The 23,090-nt window shown below is 32.2% G+C and overlaps 1 protein-coding gene across 9 annotated transcripts in view; it reads left to right on the top strand.

The window, feature by feature from the left end:
* The window catches only part of LOC106882502 (bone morphogenetic protein 1), a 987,136-nt gene that overhangs the window by 858,437 nt on the left and 105,609 nt on the right, over positions 1-23,090 (top strand). For all 9 annotated transcript variants that reach the window (XM_052967144.1, XM_052967135.1, XM_052967137.1 and 6 more), the window contains one exon: positions 15,642-15,837. In XM_052967144.1, the coding sequence (XP_052823104.1) occupies positions 15,642-15,837 (196 nt within the window). The remainder of the gene's footprint in view (positions 1-15,641; positions 15,838-23,090) is intronic.

The raw sequence follows: 23,090 nt of genomic DNA, 5'->3' as shown, positions 1-23,090 counted from the left end.
TAGATAGATAGGTAGGTAGGTAGGCAGGCAAGCAGACAGGCAGGCAGGCAGGCAGGCAGGCAGGCAGGTAGGCAGATAGATAGATATAGATATGTATGTATAACAAATTGTGGAATATTTGTAATAAATAGCATCTATAAGAACAGAAGTGTACATTACTGAATAAATATTTCTGGGTTTTTTTCTCTTTCTCTATATTCACTTTTGACAAAATTCTACAATGTTTGAAAAAGGATTTTTCCCTGCCTCCTGTGGTTTGCTTTGAACACTTTGAAATTATTCCTTTCCCTTTCTTTCCAGTTCCTCCACCTCATCATCTCTCTCATGCTCTATGTAAATCACCGTTCTCATCACTGCTGCCATTGTTGTCATCATTATATATGCAAATCATCATCATCATCATCACCACCAAAGTAAATCATCAGTGCCAATTAGATTCGTTATCTACAAAAAAGAAATCATCAAAAGTAGTCTTCATTTTCTTGGTCGTCCTTTTCTTCCTCTTCATTTTTCTTATCATGATTATCATTAATCATTATCATTAATTCTTCTGAATGATTTTTGTATCATCATCATCATCATCATCATCATCATCATCATCATCATCATCATCATCATGAATCTCATCATCATTTATATATCACAAGTTGGATACTTCAATAAGAAATATATTTCAAATGGAAATATTTCATTCTTTGACAGGAAATCTGACTTATGGTGTTAATGAGTATTTATAATTAGTGATTTATGATGTACAGATTGCACAAAACTGTTTCATCACGTGTCCATGATCCAGAATGTATCCAATGTCTGTTGAAACTATCACCATCATTTTCATACCAACTTTTCCATGCTTCCAAGGATCAAATGGAATTTGTTCGGGTAGATTTTTTACGGTTGTATACCCTTCTTATCTCCAGTCTTCATCTTTTTCCAACTACCTCCAGTCTTCATCTGTTTCCTGGCCAAACAGGGTTTTATGGAAGATTGGTAACGAAGGACACTGCTTGTACGATGGTGACATTTGTTTACAACTATCGCATGATATGAAGACAAGGAGATACAAACACCCACATAATCACACAGGCTTCTTTCAGTTTCTGTCAACTAAATCCACTCAGTAACTACAAAAATCCTTGTAATTATCCACAGTTGCTTTTTGAAAATATCTTCTACATTTCATTTGCTATTGTATAAAGCTAACATCTTAACAGCATCTAAATTGAAAAATTCATGGATAAATACAAAATAAAAAGAAAATAAGGGTATCTTTTTTTGTCTGTAATAACAACTTCTTTTTGTAGTTGTCATTTTTTACTCATCATCCCAAGACTATAGTAGAAGGCAGTAAGCCAAGGTGCTACACTGTGGGACTGAACCTAGACCATGTGTTTAGGAAGCAAGATTCTCAACCACACAGCCATGTCTGCACCTATGCCATACATTTATTTCCAAAGGGGAAATATTGCTGTTTCAGTTAATATGGTAATAGAGTACCAAAAATTCAGCAATTCCTATCCTGGTTCTGGTACTATATTGTTTCAGGAGCCAAGAAATAACATTCAAGCAATCTTATCCATCTTAGTGTAAATAGATTAACAATTCAGTGTAAACAATGGCTGCATGGTAAAATTAATGAGTCTTTTATTAACTCGCTGTCCTATGATTCATTACCTTTTGGATGTCACCCAGGTAAACTATATAAAGGTAAAATATGCATTCAGTGATGCCTCTGTGATTCAGTGTAATATGAAACTCCTCATCATTGCTTTTTTAAACTCCAGGTCATCAGTTCTAATCAAAGGCTTTCTAGCTATGATCATTCTGCTTATTCAATATGTCCTTCATTTCTTTTTTGAAATGGTAGTGTGTGGTTTGAGAGTTGTTTTGCTGCTGTTTCTAACTGGTTAAGTAACCACATGGAAGTACCTTCATTGGTTTGTTACACTGTGTAACACAATTTTTCTTTTTTGACTTTGTTTTTGGTCAGTAAGTGTTATTTCTTATTTACTTCTATCTAGAAATCAAAGGAAATGACTACTATTCCCTTCAAACTTTGATTTTGTGACAGGGACAACAATTTTTTGAAACTGACCTATGTTCCATTACATTTCAGACAGATTCAGCACTGAGTTGTTGAAGCTGAAATATTATTATAGCAAATATTCTGCTCAATTTGCTTATCAATTGCTTGACCTTAACCAATTGAGCATGTCCCATTGTGGTTGACAATAAGTGCATCTCTGAATAGTGTGAGAGCATCATAGTCATGTGTTGAGAGGGACTTTTTGGAGTTTCACCAAATGTAACAAAAGCAAAGTTTGAAAGAAATATTAGCCATTTTTCATATTTTCTAGGGGTAAGCAAATAGGAAATAACAATCACTACCCAAGGACAAAAACTCATGTTACACAGTGTTCTCAACCTGGTGAATCTTGGTGTAAGATAATATCTGACTATCTGCTAAAAAAATTACAATTTTAATACATCTGAATTCAATCTCAAATCAGATTGCTCTGCAATATCCATTCATGTTCATTGTTCCATACTAAAACATGAATGGCAGATTTACAAATTGCAACATGGTATTTAGTGCTGTTGTTATATGTCTTTTATTTTAAGAATGCTGACCTACTAGATGAAAGATCACTTGTTTGTATCCCTTCATTTATGCTGTAGAGAGACAAAAGATCTTACTCTTGCCTGGGTAAATCTTCTTAGCTGTCAATGAGTATCTAAATTAGTATTTCGATTGAAGCCCTGAACTGTCATAATCCCTCTCTTTAGGGAATATATTTTCTGAAATAAATATCAGAGCATTAAATTTAATATTGTGCTACAAATATATAATCAGGAAACATTTGCTTTAAAATGCGCATATAAATGGTGACCTTCACAAAGTTTGAAATACCTTAAAGAGAATGAGTGACATAATATTAATGTTGATCAAATATAACACCATGAAAGTATATACATAATTACACACATATGCATACACACATGCAGGTATTCATCCACTCACATACACACACACACACACACACACACACATACAGACACTCACACACATATATAGAGATAGATAGATAGATGTAGATACATACATATAAATACATACACAGTCTATATGTTTGTATGTATGTGCATGTAGATATGTGTATATGTATGTGTGTGTGTGTGTATAGATGTATATGCACTGAATATAGCTAATGTTATTTGAGAGGTCTCCAACTTCAACCACATTAAGACAAATAACTTAAGTTTTCTTTTGACGAAGTGCAAGATTTGATGTAAGCTGCAATTTGACAAGTTGCTTCTGAATAATAGCTATGTACCATTAATAGATGTAAATATTGCTTATTGTAAGTTACTCACCAGCCATCTCATTTAATCCTAACATATATTGACAGGGGAAATGGATTAAGCTGACCAAGTTAAGCATATTGTTAGCTTTGTTTCTATATGAAATGTGAGATAGGCTTTAGCATAAGTAGTTACTTAACGATTCTTGAACTGCTTTTCACCAGGAATCATTATTTGCACTTAGACATTTTCATTGCATTTTCTCAGAAGGTTTTTTTAAACAGATTTGTTACATGCACACACACACAGCACCAAATTTAATGTGATAGTCTGCTACACTGACTTTGTCTATTGTATTTGTTGGTTTTAATCTCCGTGAATCAAAGTATGATATAGATATTATTTATGTATATAAGACTTTGATCTTAATGTAACAATTATCGAATGAATTCCAAAGCTGAAAAAAAAAAAAAAATAAAATAAAAGAACAAATTTTCTGACTTTACTACAGCACAAAATATACTCAAACCTTATGATTTTTACAAATATATTTCTAACCAACAATATATTTCTTGTGATATTCTGCTTTTTATTATTCAATCTACAAAAACTTTTTTTTCCCCTCTTGTTTTCTTCTAAGTAACTTTTTTTTAAAATCACTATTTCATGTGAAACATCTATAATACTTTGAATTCGACATTGTACTGTCATCATATCAAACAACCGTCAAATAATAGATTTTATTTATTTCATAGTTTTCCTGTGCAACTTTATATTATAGAGTCTGTATATTTTGAAGTCTTTAATATAGCATGGTATTTCTAGTTTTCATTGGAAGTTAGATATATATTCACCAAAATTTTAAAAGACCTAATCTCTTGTTTCTTTGCATTATTTTCTTGCTACATATACAAACATTATCACATGATCACATGTTTGTTACAGATTTATTTGGTTCCAACTTTAACTGCATATAATGCTTTCAACATTTATTTTTCTTTAGATAAATTCTGTTGGTGTTGCTCATAATTTCTTTATTATGAAATTTTATCAGATAATTTGCTTGTTAGACAGGAGAATATTTTGGTATAGCACTAATTTCCGTGTCATTAGGAGGGAAATGATGTTTCTTTCACTGTTAATTCACATAAGTTACTTTTGTTTGAGCAGGCCTGTCTCACAGAGATTGCTTATTGATCAGAAATGTTAGTCATGGCCATCTTACAATGAGTGTGGAACATTTTGTCCAAGATTTTCAACTTAAATATGAAATCTGTATTTTGAACATACATTTGTAGCCAAAAGTTTGGAACATTTTTTTTTTAAATTAAAATTTTTATGCCTGAATACAATTCGATTCAAATATATACAACATAGTTATACTTACCTAATAACTGATCCAATGCGTCAATTCTAATTTTCAGACCTATGTTCCAAACTTTTGGTCAAGTAATAATATATTGCAAATTAAATATAACTTAGGGGCATTTAAAATTAAAATTTCTCATTTCCAGACCTATTTTCCAAACTTTTGGTCATGACTGTACTATGCAGTTTGTGGAGGAAGATTCAAGCCTTCCAAGATACAACAAAATATGTACAAATCCTTTTGTTGTATTGCTTTTTTATCCTCATGCTAGTATACTTACATGTCTATAGAACTCTTCCATACATCTTCTATAGCATTCTTCCATACATCTTAATATAGTGTCAACTTGGTCATAAAACTTATTTCATCCTGTGTTGTCTAGTTTGTTCTATAAATGTGTAGCTACTTCCTTATTCTATAACAATTTTTTGATTTTTATCATAAATATTTTATAATTACAAGCTATAACAACTTCTGATGGTGACTGATCAGTACTAGGTTTATGACAATGCATTTCCATGTGTTACTCAAGGATATCACTATCACTTTTCCAACCAGCATTGCCACCCTCCACTTTCTTATCATGCTTATAATCTTTGCATTATGGTTGTTGTATGAAAAGCAAAGGAAACTGATAAATGAAAATCAAGTTATTTAATCTCTATAGTAATTATTGATTGTCTTTTATCTTCAAGTAACTGCAATAAATAAACAGATTTTGTTTTTAGACCAGTTATTATTGTTTTGCATTTTATTACATTCTCATTCAGCCTGGGATTCAGTTTTTACATATTCCATTGTGATTTCCAATTCCTAGGATTAGATAGAAATAATGTGAATGAAATATTCATATAGAAACAAATATTCATAGAGGAAACAAGTAAAACAATGACAACTACAAAAGCAAACTGCTACTAGAGAGAGAGAGAAAAAAAAAGATACCTTTATTTTCTTTTTATTTTGTATTTATCCATGAATTTTTCAGTTTAGATGTTGTTAAGATGTTAGCTTTGTACAATATCAAATGAAATGAAGTAGATATCTTCAAAAAGCAACAGTGGATGATTACAGGGATTTTTGTAGTTACTGACTGATAACTAAACTAGTTTTAATTTTACCTTATATATTTTATTTTGTTTTTCACTTTTGTTAAAATTGTCTTTTAAATGGAAAGCAAAGGAATATCAAGATGTCTGCAAATAAAAGATGTTTTAATACTTCAAATAGTTGCTGTTACTTCATACATTACTAATATTAAAACCTTAGAAAGAAGACGGGGAAAAAATCTCGAACAATCTCATGAATTTTATTTGTGATTTTAAGTGTTGATAACATTTTATTTTTGTTTGATTATTGAAACTTCTTTTAGATGGAATAAAAGAGTTGAGGGAAAAAATAGCAAATGAAATAGATAAAAGTAGATGTAATATGAAGGCTATGTGGTTAAAGTACTGGTTATACTCACTTAGGTGTCTTGAAATGTCATTGAATGAGCCCATGGGTATTTTCACCTCATTTGAAAAATACGATCATTCATGGTTGGATGATGTTAGAGAGGTTATCCAATTGTGAAATGTTTGCTTTTGTCAATTTGTGAATATGTGCACTCATGTGAATTTTCAAACAATCCAACCAATTGGAAAGTAATTTAAATTATTGGAAAATTGACATAAAGAGGTGAAAGAATAGAACATAATAATTCAGTAATTCTAATAATTGGTAACTGGAATAATATATTTATATAGTTTATTGGATGAGGTTGATGGATGGTACAATCAGTAGAGCATTGATTGAAGTGATGTTGCAATGTTTAGTCATGTCCTTTTATTTTGTGGGCTCAAATCCCACAAGAGACTGGTTTTGTTTTTCACCGATTAAGTACTGAGATTAAGATGAAAATAATTTCCCCTTCACCATCACCACCAAAGTTAATAATGAATATAGCCTTGTCTTGTGTCAGTTTTAGAAATCAATATAATATATTGATTGTATAGGTACATTATTGATCTCAGGATTTGAATCCTCTTAGAATTAGAAAGTATTACATTGTATCATTAAAGTTTGCATATTGATTTCTCACTATAAGGCACAAATTCATAGGGAAAGGGTAGTTGATGAAATCAACTCCAGTTCATGTCTGATGTTATATTGCCAACTTCAGAAAGATAAAAAGGCAACATCAAACCTGGCAGGATTTGAACCCAGAAACATAAATGTACATTCTAACATTTCTTTTGTGTCAATGTCCTTCTTTAGGATAACATTGTTAGCATCAGCCTACATTATTTAAGAATAGAAACATGTCATATCTGATGTTTAAGAATAACAATATTAGAAGAATTAGTATCTGACATACCACATTTACCAAAATCATTGAAAGAAGTTTCCTAGTACAACTTCCTCCAAGCCAGCTTAGAACATTGTTATGCATTAATTCATCTCACTGAAATCATCATATTAATAGTGTTAATACCCATTTTTTTCCTTTCTTGTATACATTAGATGTGTCACACTAGCTTCAATAATTGTTGTATTATGTGTAATTGAAACAAAGATTTTGTGACTTTAACACCTACTACCTTGCTTTGAAAACTGCTTTGAGAAGTAGAACTGAAACACATGAAAGTGATAGTTTGGGTTTTGTTGATGGTTGGCGTCTAACACAATGGTAATATATATTATTAGTTAGCTTCTTTTATGTTGCTCTTTGAGTAAAACAAAAAAAATATAAAGTAAAACTATTATGTATTGTATCTTGGCTAATGTAGTTTCTCTAGTGTCAATTCAGTGTAAATTTATTGCTGTAATATTGAGCTTATATTTAACAGGCATCTTTTGAATTTGCCAGCTACCTATGTATCAGTGAAATATGGATATGTTTAGTGTCATTTCATTCAAAATACTGTTTATTTTATATTGCAGTTGAGTAGGGCAAGCTCAGATATCTCCTTTGAAAATATTAATTTTAAAGGAGAAAATTTGAAAATGTTAATTTCAATAATATATATATATATATATATATATATATATATATATATATATATTATATAACTTGCTTAACCTTCATACTAGTAAAAAGGGATGTTTATCCCTATGTTGTATATCCATTAATGTTTTATTGCTTGAAGAAGTGAATCCACGAAGATGATCAACTCTATGCGCACAGATACTATGGACTGCACTATAATTATCTCAGAAATATGGACTGTGTTTCTTGTGTCATGTGACTTTTGGAAATGCATGTAGTAATGTATTAAATGTTTATAAATTCCATCCAAGGATTATTGTTGTTATTATTATATTTATCCTACATTATATCGGTACAGCTTGATGCAACCCAGAAAAACTAGTTCACCAGTCAGCATCATTAGACTGTTGCCAGCATAATGGAATTGGAGCTTTATTTACATATTCAAAACATTTATATATATATATATATATATATATATATATATGCACATACATATGCATGCATGTGTGTGTATGTGTACACTTCAGTCAAAGTAGTGACAGCAGAATTCAGGACACAGACTCATTCAAGTAGAGCAGAATGTGGATTTGTAGTTGATTAATTAATTAAAAAAAATAAAACTGAGAAAAAGACAGTGGCTATGTTTAATAGCTAATGGTGTTAAAAGACATCAGTTTTAACTCTCGTGCAGTTGTGATGTGTCTTGGAAAGTCACATTACTTGTTTCATTAAAAAAAAAGGTAAAACGTATTACTACTTCAATGCTGAATAGTTGAAATAGCTTCTAGTTATAAAATAAATGTCTCAGTAAAGCATAGAAATTTGTAGAACAGTAAAGACATGACAAAAAAAAAAAAAATAGCTGTGTCTCTGTGTATTTACATAGATGTGTGTGCGGTGTGTGTGTGTGTGTGTGTGTGAAAGAGAGAGTGAGAGAGAGGGGGAAGGGGAGGTGTTTAGTAGCTTTTGTTAGAAAATGTTTTGGTGGAAGTCTTAAATTTTCCTAAGTATGATGCTTTATTGCTTTAGAGTTATAACCCTCCTTAAATCTTAGCTTTGTCTTTTTACATGCTTGAGATTAATTAAGTACTAGTAGTATGTTGGGGATTAGTTTAATTTTGTCTATAGTTTAATTAGTTTAATTTTGTCATTTGCCTGTGTGTGAGGATGACTGCAATTTTACTTAGCTTGATGTGTCTTCTCAAGTACACCAATTTGTCACAACTCCCAGTCCCTTGTCATTTCCTCAGTGAAGCCCAGCACCTGAAAATCTTTTCTTACCACTTCACCCCATGTCTTCCTGGGTCTACCCCTGCTACAGGTTCTCTCCACAATTAGAGATCGGCACTTCTGTAAGTGGCTAACCTCATCTATACACATCGCATGACCAAACCAGTTCAGTCTTCCCTCTTGCACACAACATCTGACACCTCTTAACCCAGTTTTCCTCTTAACTCATTTACATTTTATTGTGTGCACACTGACTTTACCCACCCAGCGGAGCATGCTAGCTTTATTTCTTTCAAGCCCTTGCAAGTCCCCTGTAGCCATTGTCCTTATTTCACTGCCACATTGCATAGCTGTATGTACACAGGCATCATACAATTTGCTTTTCACTTTGAGAGAGAGGCCCTTAGTTACCAACATAGGTAGAAGCTCTCTGAACTTTGCCCAGCCCATAAACATTTTTCATTTATCAAATATTATTGTTGTTGTTATCATTATTAAATGAAAACAATGGAAAGGTAGAATCATCATCAACATCATCGTTGTTTAATGTCCGCTTTCCATGTTGGCATGGGTTGGATGGTTTGACTGAAGGCTGGTGAGCCAGAAGGCTGCACCAGGCTCCAATCTGATGTGGCAGAGTTTCTAAAGCTGGATGCCCTTCCTAACACCAATCATTAAAAAAAATTGGCACTTTGTTGGTTACAAAGATGAGGGTTCCAGTTGATCTGATCAATTGACCAGCTTGCTATTGAAATTAATGTGCAAGTGGCTGAGCACTCCACAGTCACATCTACCTTTGGCATTGTCTCTCAGGGAGATTCAGCATGATACAGAATTTGACAAGGCTGGCCCTTTGGTACACATAAAGTGTCTTGCTCAAGGACACAATGTGCTACCAAGCATCGAACTCATGGCCTTGCAATTGTGTGTTAAATACCCTAACCATTATGCACTAACCCTTATATACTAACCACTATATGCTAACCAATGTACACTAACCACCATACCCTAACCACTATACACTAACCACTATATGCTAACCACTACATTCTACCATGTTAATTAAAAAGGCATTGTGGTATTTGTTCTGAGTTTTTTAAAATTCTGAGTTCAAATCCCACCAAAGTTTTTTTTTTTTGCCTTCTAAAAATATAGAATAGAGGACTCTTGCTGGGGTTAAAATAATTTCTCTAGAGTTGGTAAAGTGCATCCAGTATATGCTCTAAGGTTGTTGATGAAAGAACTTCTCACTTTTCTAAATACATACATACATACATACATAATACGTACATACACACACACACACACACAAACACACATACAAATAACACATACCTATATGTTTCTTATATCAAATGTTACCTGTCTGCCCTGAGTCTTTGACTGTTCATGACAAATGTGAATAGTTCAGCCTAGGGTGTAGATTGTCGACCTTTGATACTATAAACATAGCTATCCGCTATATTCAAAATATTGAATTCTACATCAGATTGTATTTGCACTAAGCAAAAATAAATTTTAATGTACTCTACAACTCTTACATGACAGTGAAAATTTGTGTGTGTGCACGCACACATGTATGTATTTTTTAGATAGATAGATAGATAGATAGACAGACAGATAGATAAATAGGCAAGCAGACAGATAGATAGAGTTGTAATTTGAGACAGCTCTGTTTCCTCTTCAGTCAGTTCTTTCTTTGCTCCTACTTTTGTTATTATTGTTGTTGCTGCTGCTGTGACTGATTTAACAGTCATTACTGTTTGAAATGTGGAGGCTGACATTGATTGATTAGTCTGTTTCTTGCCTGTAATTGGTTTGTTTCGAAACTTTGGTTAGAAATAGTTGGTGATCATGCATGGCTGGGTGGTTGTGTGTAAGAGTAAATATTAAGCAGCATGTGAAGAATTAAGTTTCTGAGTTCATCATCAGCAGCACCTTTAACATTATCATTGTTCTTTATCATCCCCACTTGATGTGTACCAACACATTATCAACCATTACTATCACTTTGCTTTATTTTAAAAATAATAAAAAAATAAAAATAGAAATTCATATTCATATTCAGTACTTAAAAATGAAATAGAAAGCAAAAATTATGCTTAATATTTATATATATATAAACACGTATTTTTTTTTTTTTTTGATATTACAAATTGGTTTGTATTTGAAATTTCGATTTTGTTTCTTTTTATCAAGTGTAGATAATTCCTGTTCAAAACATCAGAGAAGCTATAATTTAATTTTCTAGAACACTTTACATTTCTGTCAGTTACTATTTACTCTACAGAAAACAGTTAGGCATCTCTAATAAGGTAATTTTTATATATATATTCATATATATATATCTTATGTTAATAAATTCTAGTATCTAATGACAATCATTTCTGGATTGAACAGTAAGACATTTTATTGCTGAATGAATGGTGGTTAATGGTTCATATCATGTTAACAGTACAACCATTTGTCCATAGTCAAAGTATTTATATTCCAGATGGTTAAGTGTAGGAAGTTGTAAAAAGAAAATCCTATGGGGAGGTAATAATATTCACCTTGCTTTCAGCAAGGTGAATACTGCAAGCATTGTAATGTACTAAAGTGTTTCATACTGCAAACATTGTAATATACTAAAGTGTATATATTCTCCCTACTGTTGTGTTCAAATTCAATCATGGATGTAACCTGTAGTAGGATTTTGTGCAGTAGACTAACTTTTCCCACTTACATTGTATAAATCAGGGGCATAAAAATACTCATCAACACTTCTAATGAATATTTCATGCATATCTTATACTGTACTTAGAGTGAGCAAGAATGTTATTAGATATAACATGGTTAAAAGCAGAAATGGTCATACTGGTTAACTCTAGAGCTGATATGCTGGTAGTGTTGGTAGTGGTTGTAGTAATAATAGAAGTAGTAGAAAATATAGTTACTATGTTAATTACTACTCTTACTAGAATTGTTAAGTGACCGAAGACTGGCTCTTTGAATTTGCTTGTTACACAATCCTAATAATAATGTTATTTAACTTCCTTCCATGTTATGTCAGTCTTATAAGGTTTAAATGCTTTCTTTTCCATGCCATTAGATGAAGAAAATATTACAAGTAGGAGGAGGCATCAATCTATTCAGCTAACCTTCGCAACACAGATAAAAACAAGAATTAAAAATTCTCTTAGAAATGAGTTCTAACATTATAGCTAACAGTAAACTGTTTACAATATATTTTGACTTCAGTTTAAAAACATCTTCATTGCTCCCATATCTACCATCTTCACTACCATCACGGCTTCCATACATAACAATAAACTGCAACTCTTTTTATGATCTAAAAATAGTGTTTACAGCTTAATATATATATATTTGCATACTTTGCCCCTTACCTATCTTTATTCTACCTCCACCCACCCAGTTCACTATAATAATAATGAAAAAGAACAACAATAAAAATAAGAAAGCAAAATGCAATATGTATTGATTTTGTCATTTTTAACAATTTTTTTTATATCAATGTTGGTGGGGATTTTACTGAAAAAAAAAAAGTATTTTCTCGCTAACTTTAGATCTTGCTATTATAGTAAAGCAGTTTGCCTACCAGTCAAGATAATTCCTCAATCATATCGGAATTTCTTTTATATGCTCTTAAAGGCTTCTCAGTTTTCTTGTTCAGTGAAATGCTTCCAATTTGTTCTTGTTCTCATATTTTATTGATTTGTTCAGATTACTTGAGACTAAGTGTTGCCAAATGCAGAATCTTGGCAGTTTTATCAATTTAATCTTTTACCATTGCCATTTTTGTTTCCTTAGCATCTTGTGGTATTTGTTTACATAGATATCAGCATAGTTTAATGGATATCTAGTATTTTAGTAATAAATAGAATGCGTTTTATTTCTATTTGCTCACAAACTTTTGACACAACTACATTACCAAGATTAAACATATATAGGATAATTTTCTATTTTTCTATCATGTATTCTTCAAAGATCAAAACTATTCCTTCATATTGTACTGGCAGGTCATAAGTCCAACCAGATTTCTTGGGCTGAAATGGTTTTTCTTTTTAGATTTTTTTTCTCTTTTGTTTTTCTTTGAAGGAAATGAAATGATTCTATCATTAGCATTTGTTTTCTCACTTGCTAAAAATATGTAAAGTGTGACTATCTTTACAAATAAAGTAAACCATACGGACACATATATAAACATCTTAAAAATTGTCTTTCCATTGACTTCTTTACTGTCCAGAAGAACATTATTTGAACAGAGAAGCAAATCTGTAGCCACAAGTAGGTGAAAAAAATAGTCACATGTATACTCTAAACAATCAAGTTTGCTGATCATATCCCTGCTTCACTTATAATGCATTAATATTTATTTCACACAGACAGATTTTATGTACAAAGTAATATGTTTTAGTTTTCAGAATGGTATTATATCTATGTATTATTGATATGATTACGAAAATGTTTGCATACTGGCCTAAACCTGGGCAAAGGATGAAACTAAGATATTAGATAAACTGAGTGATGATGACAATGCATATATAATCAAAAGAATAAATCCCACCACCAACAATACCTCCAAAAAACATAAACAGAATAAGAAAAGGATAGAACAACATAAAACTGGATTGAGTGACTTGCAACAGTTCTGATTAGTAAACTACTAGGTTATTAAAGTTCCCTGTATTATCTTTTTATAGAACCACATGAAAGCTACCTACTGATGCAATATGCTGAAATATAATTCTTGTTATAATACTGTAATTGTATGACTCTGACAATGGTGAAGTTACACAGAGTATATTCAAATTCAATTTTGCATTCATCTATCTTGTATTAGATCAGATGTAGATTCCTTCAGACCTTAATTCCTATCAAACTGCAAGCTGTTATTGGGTGCAAACCATCTGTATTTTAACATAATTGAATTAGGTTTGTTTTCTATTCTGCTATAATTTCTTATATTGCTCCAGATTTTTATAGGAAACAATATAAGAGAATAAACTAACTTTTACAATGATTAATGGTTTTGATGTTTGTTATTTCAAATTCCTGCAGAAAGCAGGCTTTATATGTATGTGTGCATATAGCCATGCTGTCATTTCAAATAAACTGAGTGAAAGAAAATTTCTAGAAATCAAAGAAAATAAGCAAAAGGAATAAAAAAAAAAAGGAAACAATGTTTCATAACTCAAAAGAAAATTTAATTTAGTTAAAAATATGATTAATCACATTTTAACATTGAAATGTGGGAGTTATTTTATGATAAAGTCTTCTTTTTTCTTTTCTTTCATACTAATGTATGGAATATTTTCAAAGCTTTCTCCATATAATTTTATTGATATTTTCATATAACACAATGGAAAATACAATTTACATTATTATTATTATTATTTTTTTTGGCTAAGAAAGAAAATAAAATTGTGTGTGTGTGTTGGAACATGTGTGCATAATATGTGTGTATGTGATGTGTGCATATATATATGTATATATATGCATACATAAATGTTTGAACACATATACTACAGATACATGTATGTACATATATATATATATATATATATATATATATATGTGTGTGTATGTATGTGTGTATATTTTTAGGAAAAAATATCAAATTTTCAAATACTATAACAAATATTGTATTCATTGTTACTATCCTTAAAAATTATATAGATTTATGTAAGACATGTAAATTACATGGAACTAAGATGAAAATAATTCTTCATCTTTTGTCTCCACTTCATTTCTCATTGGCTATAAGTTAGTTTCTCTTTTGTCTTTTGATTTCTTGTTTGTTATTTGATGCAGTGAATTTTACTATGAATTTTAATAGAAATTCTTTCATAGTCATGATTTGTATATAATTACTTTGAATAAGAATAAGTAGTGACAAATCAGAAGAAATATATTCCATTTGAGTAATAGCATGAATTTATTTTCTAACATTTGGGTACTTTGGAGGGTTGAGGGAAGGGAGTGCAACACTTTATTTTTTTAGTTTTTTAGTTTTTGTTACCACTGTTTAAAAATTTAGATATTTATTCAAGTGCTCCAGAATGTGAGAATCCTCTGATAACCAGGAGAACACTTATTTTTACACCACCTATTTATCTATCTATCACTCCCTCTCTCCCACATTTTCTTTCTCTCTCACTCATAAGGATTATTACAAAGTAGCATTAGCATTACCTTTAATTCTTTGTTTCTTTATATATATATATATATACAACTTCAAATAGACCTACACATGTTTCTATTGCATTGATTAGTAACCGTTGCAATTAGTATAATATCGGTGCAGTTTCTTCAGGGTCTTCACTTTAATATCCTTTGATTTAACTGTTTGAAGTTTTCCATTGATTTTCTTTGTGTTCAATTATGTGGAGTTATGTTAATTTAGACGTGAACGGTCTTCAATTTAAGTTTTGATTGGGTAAACACCTTTTTATTCCTTATAGCCAGTTATTTCATAACATTCTGTTGTTTAAATGTTTATAACTCATTTATATTGAGCAAAAGCAAATTTATATATATATATATATGTGTGTGTCACCTTTTTCTCTTATATGAAAGAGACCAATCCCTTACACACAGTTTTCTATTGACTTTATAACCTATATAATTTAAAACATTTTATCTTTGATTCAATAGATGAAAAGCCTTCTGTGACATCTGCTAAATCATCGTTTTTGTTATATTGTTTTTTTGTTGTGGACTTTTTTTCTCAAATTTCTATAAAGTTCCCCTTTCTGTTATTTTCAGCCACCAATTGTAACCGGCATATCAGCAGTGCTGATGGGAAAAACGGTACCATAACCAGTCCAAATTATCCAAATCCATACCCAGGGGATATTACATGTCGTTTTACTTTTGAGGGTTCTGGACCCGAGAGAGTACAACTGCGTTTCACACACATGGATCTATACTTTCCAGGTGGCAATGCTGCAAAACCTCACGAGTAAGTAGAGAATTACTAATTTCATATTTTGTTTGATTGGAACTCATTAAAAATAGACAAATATTCACTTGTACAGAACAAAACTGTGTGCATATGTGAGTCTGTATATGTATATATATATTATATATAATTGGCACTCTGTTGGTTACAATGATAAGAGTTGCAGTTGATCCACTTAACGTGCATGTGGCTGTGCTCTCCATAGACACATGTACCTTTAACATAGTTCTCAGGGAGATTCATCATGACATAAAGTGTCACAATACTGGCCCTTTGAAATACAGGTATTACTCATTTTTGCCAGCTGAGTGGACCAGGGCAATGTGAAATAAAGTGTTTTGCTCAAGGACACATCTCACCAGGAATTGAACTCACACACACACACATACACACACACACACACACACACACACACACACACACACACACACACATACATTTGTATATGTGTATTTGTGTGTATAAATAAATAGTCTTGCAGTTAAAAAAGAAAAATTAAGAAACAAAACAACAAAATTAATCACTTTATTTCTTCTTGTTATCTTTTTAAAGCTGTAAGATATCTCAAGCTTTAGTGTGGGTTGGCTAACACCCTTATGTTTGCAAATTGCTTGATCATTAATGTTTGTTTATCTACTTATGCCAGTTCAGCTACAGTTTGTCAATAATTGACTGTTAGCTTGAGTAGTATTTCAGCTGTTGATTGGAATTTAATGTTTATTCACATGTCCTTTTTACTAATGCTATTTCCTAACAGTCTCTGTTAAATAAAGGGTATTTAAATAACTCCCCACAGCAACTGTTAGATCAGGAATAAAATGTAATGAAATTATTGAATTCAGTTCATGAAGAAAAACAACATACAAATAATGTAATTAGTTCATCACTGAACAAGCCCTAAGGTTTGTAAGCAACAGCTAGAACAGTGAGCTAAAGTTAATTTAGCACTCAGCCAAAGAAATGAAAAAAAACTTAAGAAACATAAATATAAAATAGTGCCAAATCAATTGTCATAATTCAATCATTTAAATGTTCATTAATAAATATATAATTAAAGTGTGAAATTATTCCATGCTTGTGTTCTCTATTACCTCCAGTCATCAGTGTACTTCTTAGTCGACAGATATTAAATGTTCATGAGAACCATTAGGTTTTTGTGATGTGAAATAGTTTTTTTTAGCATTAGGTAATTGCAAATGAATATTTCTACATGTTGAAATGTTATAAAAAGTGGAGAAGAAATGTTGTCTTAGTCTACAGATAGAATATTTAAAATAAGCTAATGCTAAATTTACTTATACTGCTCAAAGCTTTTATAAGCATTTCTATTTTCTCTAATACATACACAAAATTTATATTTGCATGTGTGTGTTACTTACCAACGAGGAATTCTTTATAATATTAAAACAAAAAACAACACTCATTGCAAATTGAATGACATGGTTTAAATGCAAATCCTAACTGATTCATTTGTACATTTGTTCTACTCTCTATCTATATTCTGATAAATTTGAAGGATGTTCACACAGGAATTGGCAGGAGCTGCAATGACTATATGCAATTTGTATCTCACCATCATTGTCATTAATACCATGTCATGAGACATAATGTATTGACTGTTTGTTCATTGGACTTAAGTTCAGATATGTTGCGCACATTTCATTGTGTATCTATGCAGATCACTTTCATTTCACAGTGACTTATTTTATCTACCATTGGAAATAGGTATCTAATCATCTGGGAATGCTACCTGCAATGGGCCAGCATCCTATCTACAGATGAGATTTATTCCGCATTCATTTCATGAAACTGGAGCCAGTTGTCCTTCAAATCAATCCTACTGTCTATCAAGACAAAGAAATGTAGAAAGATAGAAAGTTGAAATGGAGTAGTAGTGTCAGTCTTTGCTCTCTCTACTTCTGGGTCAGTAGAATAGATATAGAGAATGAGAGACAGAAAGAGAAAGGAGTATAATAATGATGGTGGCAGCAATACTTTTGAGCTTCTTTTTTGCAGTCTCTCTTTAATCTTGCCCTCTCTTTCTCATTATCACCCTTCCTCCCTCTCCCTCCCTCCCTTTCTCTCTCTCTCTCTCACTCTCTCTCTCACTTTCTCTAACATAGTGGAATAGAGAGATGGAGAATGGAAAACATACATGAAGAGAGAAACAGTGCAAGAGTGGAATGATGGCGATGATGACAGCAGTACATTTGTGTGATGTCATATTCTTTGTTTTTCTTCCTCTAGTCTTTCTTTAATCTTTTTACATTTCTCTGTGTCCCTCTACCTGGAGTTGAAGAATAGAGAGATATAGAAAGCGAGAGATGTATTAGAAGATATAGAAAAATAGATAGAGAAAGTAGCAGAAGAGCGATGCTAATAATGATGGTAGTACATTTCTGCGATGTCAAATTCACCTTTTTTCTTTCTCAGTAGTGTCATTTTAATCTTTCTGTCAATCATTTTCACTGTCTCTTTTTAAAATAGTGGAACAATGAGTGAATAGAAAATGAAAGACTCACATGAAGTAAGATTCCTAAATATACAGAGAGGAAGAAGATTGATAGTAATGTTAGCGGTAATTTGAAAGCTGGATCAAATTCTACAGCCATCATATTCTGTTACAGTGTCCTTTTGTATTAAGTGAATACTGAGTTTTGTCCCTATCATTCAAGTTGTAGAGTGTTGAAAAGGGTTACATTTACAGCAGTATTAAGTAACATACCAATGTACATTAACACATTATTGGCCTCTGAATTCAAAATGATGTGTATTTAGAAGGATTGCAAGGTTTGGTTATCCATTCATCTCCATACTTCTATTGATATGTTTATAGCTATGGTTAACCGAAATACATACAAAGGCACACTTCATTGCAAACTTCTTGAATGACTTTCCAGGACACTTCCTTGTGAATTTAATTTCGATTGGAGTGTTATGTGGATTTCACACCCAGAAACCCATCTCTAATATATTTCAGGTGATTTATTGTTGGCTTTCATTACCATTCAAAAAATTGAGTTACTCAAATTCATGATAGAGCATCATCATTATCAGCAGCATCAACATCTTCAATACCATTTTAACATCCTATTTTCTATGCTTGTATGGATCAGATGAAATTTATTGAGCCATATTTTTTTTATGAATGAATGCCTGTCTTGTCGTCATTAACTCACATCTTTTCCCAAGCCCAGTAATATTTCCCTGTGGCCAGACAAAGTTTTCATGGAAGATTGGAAATGAAGGACACTGATATGTATGATGTTAGTGCTTGTTTATAACTATCATGTGATGTAAGGAAGTGACACAAACACAAACACATCCAAGCACACACACACACACACACACACACACACACACACACACACACACACACACACACACACTTGGATTCTTTCAGTTTTTATCTCCTACTCACAAGGTTTTGATCAGCCTAGAGCTATAGTTAAAGACACTTACCAAATGTACCACACAATAGATTTGAACCACAAACCACATAGTTAAAAGCAAAGTTCTTAACCATTCAGTCATGCCTTTATAAAATGAGAATTGTTTTTTTATCCAATAATCAATGAGCTGCAAAAAAAACAAAAAAAACAAACTACATTGATATCCATTTACATGCATTGAAAATAATAGTTATATACTGAGACAAGTTTTATATCTTGGTTTCCTTACCTTGATAGGTGTACCAATCTTTGTGTGTATATGTATGTGTATATATCTCTGTATGTATTTGTATATCATCATCACAACCATCATCATCATTTTAGCAACCACTTTTCCATACTCACATGGGTTGGAAAGAATTCATTTAGGTTTTTTACGACTGGATGCCCCTCCTCATGCCAATACCTCACATCTTTCCAAATAAAATAATATTATCCAATGGCCAGACATGTCGTTACAGAAGATTGAAAAACAAAGGACACCATTTGAATGTGAGAGACACTAATTTACAACTACCATGCGATACCAAGATTAGGATATTCCGCCACACACACACACACACACACACACACACACACACACACACACACATTAACTAATATACATACAGTAAATGTGTGTGTGCATCATCATCATCATCATCATCATCGTTTAACGTCCGCTTTCCATGCTAGCATGGGTTGGACGATTTGACTGAGGACTGGTGAAACCGGATGGCAACACCAGGCTCCAGTCTGATTTGGCAGAGTTTCTACAGCTGGATGCCCTTCCTAACGCCAACCACTCAGAGAGTGTATATATATATATATTATTCATTATAGAACATTCCATAGGGAAATATATTTATATATTTATCAACAACTGTATTATAAAAACACAGATCTTCAGTCTGTAATAGTTTGAAAAGTGCCAACACACGAAACAACTGGTGTTGGTGATTCTTCAAGTTGATACCCCAACATGGCCACCGTCTAATAATGACTAAACCAAGTAGAAGATAAAAGGTATACATACGCACATGCACACATATTATATATATATATATATATATATATATATATATATATACATATGAAGTCTCTGCACCAATAACACGGTTATTTCAATACAATAGTTGGGTATTGCCATTTACTGCTGCTTGTATACAACATTTATATACTTGCTGTAACATCATTCATTGCCTGTTAGTATGATACTTACACTCATTTTTCTTACACTATATATCTGCTAATGTGTGTTATCTATGTCAGATGATATCTGTTTGTAATAAGGAATATATGTTCATTTATATTAGATCAATCAGCCTCAGTGGGAAAATGTATCAAAACCCCTCAAAAACTATTATAAATCTATATATAATACTTTTGCTATTGAAGTAATTCTTCTGAAATAAATGTACAGAAATATGATTCCCCATAAGAATTGCTCTTGACAGCATTAAGACAACTTGAATCTCTTGTAGTCAGCCATTTTACAACACAAATCTTTGGAAAAATCTTGTCTTTTTTTGTCCCCACTCGCTATTTCATAATCATCATCATCATCATCATCATCATCATCATTATTATTTCTGAAATAAATGCATATATATTAAGAGGTAAAAAAAAAACAACCAAACAGAAGCCCTTACATATGAAGAACATGTGATGATTCATAGGAAATGAGTTTTTAAGAAGAATTGATTTTGATATATGAATATACGTTTAGCTGATTAAACAAGAGATATCTAATTTTTAGACATACAGTATCCTGAATTGATTTGATATCGTTAAATGTCAGAGAAATTTGACAGGTTAGTTTTTACATTCCTCTTAGCTTAAGCAAACTTTTCAGACATTGATTCTTTTCCATAAATTCCTAACTTCAAACACTGCAGAGATTTCTATATACCAACATGGGAATATCGTATTCTATATATGTAAGTGTTGGTTAGTAAAACTAGTATTGCTGTTCTGTTGCTATAGCTAATACTGCTACTGCTTTTGGTTTCTTCTCCTGCCTGCTATTGTGTATCTAATAATCAGAAGTGAATATTGATGCAAAGCTGCTGTTTTTCTTGTTAATATTCAGTTTAACAATGATGTTTGATTGGCAGAATTGGTGGCATTTTGAATAAAATGCCTTGTGGTATTTTTGTGGCAGGCATTACTTTATGTTCTGAGTTTAAATTCCTCTGAGCTTGACTTTTCCTTTCATCTTTCCAAGGTCAATAAAATCAGTACCAATCAATTATTGGGTTGCTATAATTGGTTGTTCTGACTTCACTAATGAATGCTTTATCCCACTAAACCTTGTGCCTTAGTGAGAAACTAGTATTAACTGTTTCTGCCGCAGAAAACAGAATGTTTCTTTATCCTTCACTAGGCACAAAAGGCATATTATATATATTTTAAGTGGAAGTGGAAATACAATGTTTTGATGTAGCTGCCTTTACTCAATGACATTAGCAGCAAAACTGAAAGAAAGGGATTTAATTCTGGTTTCAAATTTTAGATCAAGGCCAGCAATTTTTTGGGGTGTGGAGTTAGGTTGATTACATCAACCCCAGTGATCAACTGGTACCTATTTACCTATTTTATTGATCCTGAAAGGATGAAAGGCAACATTGACCTTGGTGGAATCTGAACTTTGAACACAAAGATGTGTGACATTCCACTAGGCATTTTGGCCACTACTTTAAAGAGATTTAACCCATAAACTGCGATAGGCCACCTCAGTGGCCAACGTAACAGTGCGACAGGTCACGTGCATGGCCACGGAAGTAGGGCATGATCTGACCTAATTTTGATGAAGTGTAATGTATGCACATGACACCCTTTCACCCCAGAAACAGTGTAGCCAATCACAGAAGGTGTTAAGAAACACTGAGTATTTTTTTCGAGTGATAGATCGATGTTGATCTTTACCCAAAATAGGCTCAACAGTTCGTGTTACATACAGCAAAATCCTTGCAGTTTATGGGTTAATATTACTTCAGCATTACAACCTCAATGAGGGACTTATGATACTTGTCACAAATGTTGATAAAATGTTGAACATATATTTGGCAATTTTGTTGTTGTTACTACTACTATTACTACTACTACTTCAGATTTTTGTAATTGTTATTTTTAATCCTTCATATCCTTGTTGTTGTTGTCACTCCGTCGCTTACGACGTCGAGAGTTCCAGTTGATCAGATCAATGGAACAGCCTGCTCGTGAAATTAATGTGCAAGTGGCTGAGCACTCCACAGACACGTGTACCCTTAACGTAGGTGTCGGGGATATTCAGCGTGACAAGGCTGACCCTTTGAATTACAGGCACAACAGAAACAGGAAGTAAGAGTGAGAGAAAGTTGTGGTGAAAGAGTACAACAGGGTTCGCCACCATCCCCTGCTGGAGCCTCGTGGAGCTTTAAGTGTTTTCACTTAATAAACACTCACAATGCGTGGTCTGGGAATTGAAACCGCGATCCTATGACCGCGAGTCCGCTGCCCTAACTACTGGGCCATTGCGCCTCCACTTTATATCCTTAATACATTAGGAAAAGTTCAAATCACAGATTCACAAGAGGGGAAATGTGGTCACTTGACATGTTAGAAATATCAACGAAATGCTTCTCAGATTACATCCTACTGTCTTAAGAATAAGTTACTTTGAATCATATATTCTTAGATACAAAGTATTTGATAAATAAATTAGATGGTATTGTCATATCTGATCGATTTAGATCTAGACAATAGCCATTTCAGAGTTGGTTTGATGCTAAACACCAAGTTCTACTTCAACTACCTCATATATATATATATATATATATA

Source organism: Octopus bimaculoides, chromosome 4, assembly GCF_001194135.2.
Source record: "Octopus bimaculoides isolate UCB-OBI-ISO-001 chromosome 4, ASM119413v2, whole genome shotgun sequence".
In the NCBI taxonomy this organism is placed as follows: domain Eukaryota; kingdom Metazoa; phylum Mollusca; class Cephalopoda; order Octopoda; family Octopodidae; genus Octopus; species Octopus bimaculoides.
Note: the sequence above shows the minus strand (reverse complement) of the source record. Positions and strands in the feature narration are given on the sequence as shown.